General features: G+C 50.6%; 1 protein-coding gene across 1 annotated transcript; it reads right to left on the bottom strand.

Annotated features, from left to right (window-relative positions):
- Window positions 1-6,152: 6,152 nt before the first annotated feature.
- On the bottom strand, window positions 6,153-8,188 carry LOC123068976 (uncharacterized). Its single transcript, XM_044491687.1, has one exon. The coding sequence runs from the start codon at window positions 8,000-8,002 to the stop codon at window positions 6,374-6,376; it is 1,629 nt and encodes a 542-aa protein (XP_044347622.1). The 5' UTR covers window positions 8,003-8,188; the 3' UTR covers window positions 6,153-6,373.
- Between the last annotated feature and the right edge of the window lie 431 nt (window positions 8,189-8,619).

The raw sequence follows: 8,619 nt of genomic DNA, 5'->3' as shown, positions 1-8,619 counted from the left end.
ATGACCAGGATCGTATGTCTGCATGGAGTTTCGAGAACCATTGTATCAGATAGAGGAACCCAGTTTACCTCCAAGTTCTGGAATCAGTTGCACGAAACTTTGGGAACCAAGCTAGAGTTCAGTACAGCCTTTCATCCACAGACAGATGGACAGACCGAGAGAGTCAATCCGATTCTGGAGGACATGCTGAGAGCTTGTGCGCTAGATTACCGATCTAGTTGGGACGACAATTTGCCATATGCAGAGTTCTCTTATAGCAACAGTTATCAATCCAGTTTGAAGATGGCCCCTTTCGAAGCCTTGCACGGAAGGAGGTGCAGGACACCGTTGTTATGGGATGAAGTTGGAGACTGTTAGTTGTTTGGACCAGATTTGATCAAAGAGTCTGAAGAGAAAGTTAAGCTGATTCGCGATAGACTCAAGGTAGCCCAATCCAGGCAGAAGAGTTATGCGGATTCTAAATGCAAGGAGACAGTTTACGAAGTCGGGGACAGAGTTTACCTTCAAGTGTCCCCACTTCGAGGAGTTAAGCGTTTTGGAGTTTAAGGGAAAGTTAGCACCATGTTTTGTGGGACCATACAAAGTTTTGGAACGTATGGGAGAAGTTGCTTACAAACTGGAGTTGCCCGAAGGATTGTCAGGAGTTCACGATGTGTTCCACGTTTCCCAGCTGAAGAAGTGCCACGCAGAGATGGCTGATATTCCACTGAGAGATACAGTGCCACTAGAAGCGATTCAGTTGGATAGCGATTTGACCTACGAGGAGAAACCAGTCAAGATTCTCGAGTTTGCCAGCCGGGTTACACGCAGCAAGGTTATCAAGTTCTGCAAGTTTCAGTGGAGCCACCATACTGAAGATGAAGCCACTTGGGAACGAGAGGAAGACCTACGAAAGGATCACCCTCACCTATTTTCTAGCCAATCCGAATCTTGAGGGCGAGATTCATCTTAAGGGGGGTAGGGTTGTAACATCCCAAATTTTCAATTTGGAATGTTATACATTAGATCATCATTGCATATCATATTTTATTGCATTTTGGCTTGATCCTAGAAATTCTACGCAACTCAAGGACCTACGGAGAGAGTGGGATTTCGTTATTTTCATATTTGAGTTTTCTCAAATTTTGAAAAGGGGATCAATTGGTTTTGAGAATTTTTCTTTCCTAATATTTCTAAAATAAAAATATATGAGAGGAGATAAAATGACTTCTCCAAAATAAATGAAATCTTAGAGGAAAAATATTAAAATCAATTTAATATTTTATTTGGAGTTTATTGCAATTTTATTTGAAATAGAAAAATTGCACGTTTTCGAAATTGCATATTTTAGGCCAAGAAAATGTTCATCTTGTTCTAAATATTTTATTTAGACGATGAAAATTTGTTTTGGCATTTTTAGATTTTTATTTAATTTTCTAGGATTTATTCTCGGCGGAACATTATTTAAAAAAACTTCACGTGCCCGACTGGGCCAACGGCCCAGCCGAGCTGGGCCGACCCACTCCGCCCCGCCGTCGTCTTCGTCCCCAAGCCGGACTCCTCAAGGGAGTCCGAGCCGCCGCCGACTCCGCCGCCGTCGCCCCCTCCTCCAAGCCGCCACCGTCTCCTCTTTAAAAGCCGACCCGGGGCCCCCTGGAGCCCCAAGCCGGAGCCGCCGCCGCCGCCTCCCGAGCGCCGCCGCCTAGCCGCCGCCGCCGCCATCCGGGCCGCCACCCCCATACTTCCCCGCCGCCGCCGCCGCGCACCGCCGTCGTCGCCGCCCCGCACCACCCCGCCTCGCCTCGCCGGAGCCGCCGCCCCATCGACCGGAGCCGCCGTCGATCCGATCTGTTTCGTCGCCTGTTTTTTTCGGCTTAGGAGCCCTAGTTTCGTTTTTTAGAATAGATCGGTTTTATTTTTTTCTCGGTTTATTTATTTAGCGAACGTTCGCTCGTTCGTTCATTTTAACGAACGAGTTTCACCGTTAAGCCGCAGACAGCGAACGTCCGTTCGTTAGCCTCTTTGTCGGTTTTTTTCTTTTTCCAGGGGTTTCCGCGATTATTTTCGATCGTGATTTCTGCCCTGATATTTGTTTTAGTTCATCTGTTCGCTCGTTTATCGGAATCAGGCGATTCAAGCGCCTAGAGTTTCGTCTCGAAGCCCTCTTTCTGTTTAATAAACTTAAACAAGTTTTTGCTACTGTAAAATATGACTTAGGTCCAGATTAGTAAACGGAGCCTGTTTTTTTCGCAGCTTGAGTTTCGTTGCTTCGTTTGATTTGATTCTTTTTGCAAACCGGAGTTCTTAAGTTGAACTTTCTGGTTGGATCTCTTATTTGAGCTTTACCTGTGCTTCTGGTTGAGTGCTTATTCTATGCTTGTTTGTTTGCGATAGAGTACCTGGAGTGCGAAGCGTGCTACTACGAGTCTCTAGGTTTCACGGATCATCAGCAAGGCAAGTAACACTTTGATCATACCGCTTTACTATCCAGTTTTATTGCATTAGATCAATCCTCAAACAATTGCATGGCTAGGATCTGATTAATATGTGGGTTTTTGGGAAGTAGATGAGGTAGTACCTATTGTCATGTTTATTATCAAACCTTTGGGAGTTACTTCTACGTTTGCTTATATTCCTATGCTATGCTTGTAGACGTGGATTGGGTGAGTGTATCCATTACAGATGTGATTAATGTTTAACTTAAGGTGGTTACTTTAATTCATATCTGGGTGGACTGAGGCACCTGGGGAACCCAGTGTTGCCTGTATTTTTGGAAATCCCGGGGTACCGTGTGATTCTCCTATGGACCGCCACCCAGGCTCAAAGGGATCATAAGATTATTCATGCTTGAAACTTCCAAGTGCAGCCACAAGCTATTATGGGCTCTAGCATAGTTGAGTACGTTGCAAGACCTCTCTCAGTGGTGGGCTAGCAGATGTAGGGGAAAGTAGGTGTAACTGTGCACCCAGAGTAAAGAGTTATTGTTTCAGAAAGACTGTGTCTCCTTTCTTCAACCATGGATGTATTCGAGTCTTGTGGGGAAAAGTGCGCAAACCTCTGCAGAGTGTACAAACTAATCATGGTTAGCCGTGGTCCCGGTTATGGACGTTTTGAGTATCTAGTTCTTGGATTATCATGTGGATCTCATCATGTTACTTAATTTAATTTTGATTGGGTTTAATGATGATGCTTAATTGGGATTGAGTTGGAGGAACCTTCTCAATGTTTAACAACCACCATGATAGTTAACTAAAATTTATTCCTTTGTTGTAGGGGAAAATTGGCTTTATGCAAAACTGTAACCATAGAGCTTTCCACCAGCCATATATGCATGTAGTGATAGCATTATTCTGTTCATTACTCTCTATGTGTTACATTGCCAGCATATTCCATGTGCTGACCGGTTTTCGGGCTGCAACCTTCATGTTGCAGACTTTTCAGACGACGAGTAAGGTGCCTTAGGTCGTGATCTTTCACTCAGTGATGCCGTTGGAGTTGATGGACTCACTTTATCTTCCAAGCCTTCCGTTGTTATCGTTTATAGTTGGCCTGAAGCCATATTTATTGTAATAAGTTCTCTTTTGAGATATTCCATGTAATAAGTGTGTGATTGCTACTTTGTTATAAATCCTTCAAGTATTGTGCGTGTCAGCATTACCGATTCAGGGATGACACTGATGCACAGAGATCAGACTGTTTGAGGTCTGGTCGCTACATATATTGTGCATGAGTCTTTATTTCTTGATAATAGGTCACTTGGGGGCTTCCACTCAACGAGTTTAGCTCATAATAACCCTCTTTGCCTGGCATATGCCAACATATCCATCATGGTTAAACCTGTCTGTTTTCTTGATGCTCATCCGACAAGATGACCCGGCGTACTCTTGACAGTCAATCTATTATGACCCTAAACTTGTCAAGGTTAAAACGCCAGCTTATGTCATGTGACAGCCGGCCTACAGAGAGCCAGGATAAACCATAGGCTATCACGCCTGCTTCGTTGAAGCAAGACTCAAGCCTCGAAAGCCGGTGTTTAACTCGTGCCTCGAAAGCCGGCTCAATAATAAACAAGAGCAGGATGTAGAGTTTTACCTCCGTTAAGAGGGTCCGGACCTGGGTAAGCATCATCTCCTTCGTTCTTGTTACTCTCAATCCGAGATCCATAGCTCAGGACCCCTACCCCGAGGTCTATCGGTTTTGACACCAACTCACGGGTAGGACGCCGAACCCACGTCCAAGCCACTTGATCCAGAGCTGCTCATCATTGCTGGCGAGCTAGGAAAAGGGCCATGGCCTCCACCTCCTTTGCAACGGGGCGATCGCCACCTCATCGCATCGCAAGATCCACGAGATACGCATGTCGAGCACAAGCTCAACTCCGTCCATATGGAGTCGCCCGACCGCCGCGTTAACTGAGATCACACGTCTCACGGTTAGCATCATAACCATTCATTTATGTCCATGCCTCAAAATAACACCCTTGCAACCTATATGACCCTAATGTTGTGTTACAAGATTTATTGGACCAACAGACTGCCAAAGAGGAGCAAAGGCGGTGGGTTGAGGAGCAAATGCGCTGGGTTGAGGAGGAGAAAAGAGAGAAGGAGAAAGCAGAAATGAACGAAAGGTTCAAGTTGTTCGAGAAAAAAACTAGAGGTAGAACATTCTCTAAATTTGGTCCCATTCATTATATAGCGACGAACAGTTCTCACTTGACTCTACTCTTATAGGCTCTTATGCAATCTCAAGGCGGTGGAAATGATGCCCCTCCTCCTCCTCCTCCAGAAGCTTAACCCGGTAGAAATGATGCCCCTCCTCCTCAAGATGTTGTATGAAGATGTGAACTTCTATCTGATGTGCATGTGTTTTGCAAGTAGTGAACTTCCGTAAGTATGATACCATTGGCCTATGTATGAACTTCTATGTGATGTGCTCCTATGTATGAATTTGCGAGCTTGTGTGTGATGTGTACTAGTACGAAACATTGCCCTATGTGAACTACTTTATATTATGCCTATGTGTGTGATGTGTTGCTTGATGAATTTCTAGGGAGCTACGAGCTCCCACATTCATTTATTATGATAGCATTTTATACACTGAAGATTCAAAAAGTGCAGTCTGGTTGTTTTCAATTGCAGGGATCAGATAAGAAACAACTTCACAACAGAAGCAATGGAACACATTTCCGAGAGCCACACTCGGAAGCAGAGACATTCACGAGCGTAGCTCTCAAAAAAGGGATCGCCCGAGCACTTTAACTATAGTTGTGCCAATCTTTTCTAAGGGCCCCTCTCGGAAAAGGGGTCGCCTGAACATTTTACTACTACAGTTGTGCCACTCTTTTTCGAGGGTTGTGACACTCGATAAAAGTTCAACTGCCATGTGGGACACCCGGGCCCATTGGTCAGTTTCGAAGGTTTCAGTCAACAGTCTGAGCCGTACGAGGAAGCTCTCAGTAAAGACAACACGTCATATTATTCTTTTTAAAGATTTAACAAATAATTTGAAACTTTTACTAATAACTAGACATGTCAAGTATGAATGCTTCTGTGACATGTTTTTACCGAGCGGACCATCATAGCTCTCGGTACAGGTGACAAAATTTGACTGCGCCGTCAGTTCGAACGGGCATTGCCGCGTGGCGCTCTTGGGGTTTGTGCCGTTTGCCGTGCGTTGTTTGTTCGTCGTGAGCCCGTGCCGGCAACGTTAGCTAGTTGCCGTGAAGTCAGGGTTGCCGAGTGTGGGTCTCGACGTCTGTACTTTGCTGAGTGCCCATATTTTGGCTCTCGGCGAAGAGACGAACACCTGGCCTATAGGAAAATTCCAGTAGTGTACATGGACATTCAAACAGTAGAAAAGGAAAGTTTGAGAGAGGAAACCCATCACAGAGAGCACCAAATTAGGCCGTACAGGGAACGGGCGCGGAATTGATACGCAGTTGGCCAGCGAAAGGGGATGAGGAAGGCACTGCAAAAGACCTGGACCTCGGTGTGCCCTCGTGTGGCTCGGGATCAGCACCACACCGACCATGGGGCTGGTGCAGAGTGCAGACACCTCGGAGATGCCCATGAACATCCACGATCGAGGTAGATACTCCAATGCTCACAACGGTGACAAAGTACAGGCTCCATGACACAACGATTATTCCTGGCAAATCAACAAGAGACCATAGGCATCTGAATTCTGAAGCTTCTCACCTCAAGAGACCATAGACATCTTACAGGTTATTGCCCCACTGCTATTGCTGATTACAACGAATCGAAAGCGAAAAGGTAATGCATCCTGGCGAAGGAAAAGGAAAAATGGAGTATGCATGGTGGCCTAAGGGAAAAGCTAAATCTAATGTATGCATGGTGTCCTGCATGGCAGCCTGTGTCCTGCCCTGCCTGCCTAGCTAGTTGGGGTGCCCTGTGGTGGAGGGGCTGGAGCCGGGCTGCTGCTGGAAGCCGGCGGGCGGTGGGGTCTGGGCGCCCGGGTGGTGGTCCACGGACGACGAGTAGTTGTTGTAGGCCTCGGCGAGGTCCAGGTCGAACTCCTTCTGCTTGAGCACGAGCAGCATGCGCTGGCCGTCGACGCGCCGGCGCTCCATCCGCAGCCGCTCGTGCTCCATGTCCCACTCCTTGGTGGCCTTGAACTGCTCCCACTTGTGGCGCTGCTTCTCCAGCGCGTACTCGCGGACCTCGTACGCCAGCTGCTGCTTCTCCAGCTCCAGCGCGCGCCGCTGCATCCACTGCCGCAGCTGCTGCTGGTCGCCGCCGGCCTCCGCCGCGGCCAGCTCGCGCTGCAGCTCCTGCATGGTGCACGACCTCCTGCGGGCGTGCTTGTTCCCGTCCTCTTCTCCGTCTTCCCCGGCCGCAGCAGCACTGCTCTCGCCGCGACGGCGCTTGTTCTTGTGCCCGCCGTAGTTGTGGAAAACATTACTGTCGTCGACGCGGCCCCCGCGGCGGTTGGTGCCCGGCGCCTTCTCCTCCACGTCGTCCAGGTCGTAGTCGTCGTCCTCCTCCTCCTCTTCAGCCTCTTTGCTGCTGAGGACGTCGTCCTCGCTGTCGTCCTCAGAACGCGTGGAGGAATTCACCATCGCCACAACCTGGCGGCCGGCGGACGAGTTGGCAGCGCCGGGCACTGCCGCCGGTTGCGGGTGGTGGAAGCAGGCCGCTCCGTCGTCGGTGCCGTGCGAGGTTGCTGCGGCGGCGCCGGGGGGGTTGTGGTAGGTGCACATCTCGCGGAAGAAGAGGTGCTTGGAGCTGAGCAGCTTGCGCGCCTCCTCCTTGGCCTTGGCGGTGAGCTCGCCCATGGCGTCGAGCAGCGTGGGGTTCTCGACCACCTTGCACGCCGTGCCGCGGCCGAGCAGGTCGACGACTCGCTTGTAGCGCTTGTTGAGGTCGTTGAACTTGTCCTCGCACTGCTGCGGCGACACCGCGAAGCCGTTCTCCATCATCGCCCGGGACACGGACTTCCACTTACCCTTCTTCTGCTGCGCCGCCGCCTGCGGCCCGTGCCCTCCGTGCGCCGCCGCCGCAGACGCCCCCGCCTTCCCGTGCGAGTGCGACGCCGCCGCCTTGCCTCCGGCAGACACGCCCTCCCCGTCGTCCCCGGCGTTGTACACCACCGCGATGAGCAGACGCACCATCGCGTCCGTCCACTTCATCCGGGACCACGGGCACCCCGCGGTCCCCGCCCCCGCCCCCGCCCTCGGCTGCTGCACGACGCCGCCGCCATTCCCGACGCCGTTGCCCATCTCCTCCTCTTCATGCGCCTTGACCGCCCTCGACGGCGGCGCCACGTAAGCCGCGTACGGCGGCTGCGGGTGCTGCTGCCTCACCGGCATGGCCTGGTGGTGCTGGACCTGGAAGCCGCCGCCACCGCCGCCGTTGGCATGGTGGAGGTGCTCCGGCGGCTGCTGGAACGAGGAGGCCGCGTGGATCTGCGGCTGCGGCTGGTGGACGAGGTGCATCTCCATGCCCAGCATCGCCGCCGCAGACCCACGCGCACCCAGCCCTGCTCCTCCGTCAACCCTCTCCATCTGCAAAGCCTGGCCACCGGTCTCTGGTTGTCAACTCTTTTTTTCTCTGACGGACTCTTGTGGTCAACTCTAGGTTTGGCGCTGGCCGGTGGAGAGGAGCGGCGAATAAAAAGGAGGAGCGGGGGCAGGGGGCCGCCGCCGGTATGGCCGCCGAACAGCAGCAGCCGCCTCTGCTAGAGGGAGGGGCACGCGCTCTCTGTTTTGCGGGGAGCCCACGGACGCGCCGAAAACCACCTTGGATTCTTTGCGCCCGGTGCTTTCCTCTGTGGCACTGTTTGTAGATGGGCGTGTGCGCAGAAGATCCGTCGAGGATTGTTGAATCAGCTGCTGCCCCGGTATGCCTCCTCGGCTGGCTGTGGTTTGGCAAAGTTTTCTTTCTTACATGGGCCTCGAAGTTTTGGCAAATGCAGACCAGGCCCTTGGTTGTGATTTTTCACAAGCGCCTCATTGATAAGATATATTTGACATATTCAACATTGATTACAATATATTCATCTCTACATGAAGAGCCCCTCACTACTAACAATCAATCCCAGCCTCAAGTCTTGGTAGCAATCTTTTTTTCTAAATGACTTGCAAAGCAAATGATTGCAATACTTAATAGAAAGTTGTGCTTA

Source organism: Triticum aestivum, chromosome 3B (genome assembly GCF_018294505.1).
Source record: "Triticum aestivum cultivar Chinese Spring chromosome 3B, IWGSC CS RefSeq v2.1, whole genome shotgun sequence".
NCBI classification, from domain to species: domain Eukaryota; kingdom Viridiplantae; phylum Streptophyta; class Magnoliopsida; order Poales; family Poaceae; genus Triticum; species Triticum aestivum.
Note: the sequence above shows the minus strand (reverse complement) of the source record. Positions and strands in the feature narration are given on the sequence as shown.

Bases quoted from the DNA above. Each gene is read 5' to 3' on its own strand.
- LOC123068976 (XM_044491687.1), bottom strand. From the start codon at position 8,002: ATGGAGAGGGTTGACGGAGGAGCAGGGCTGGGTGCGCGTGGGTCTGCG.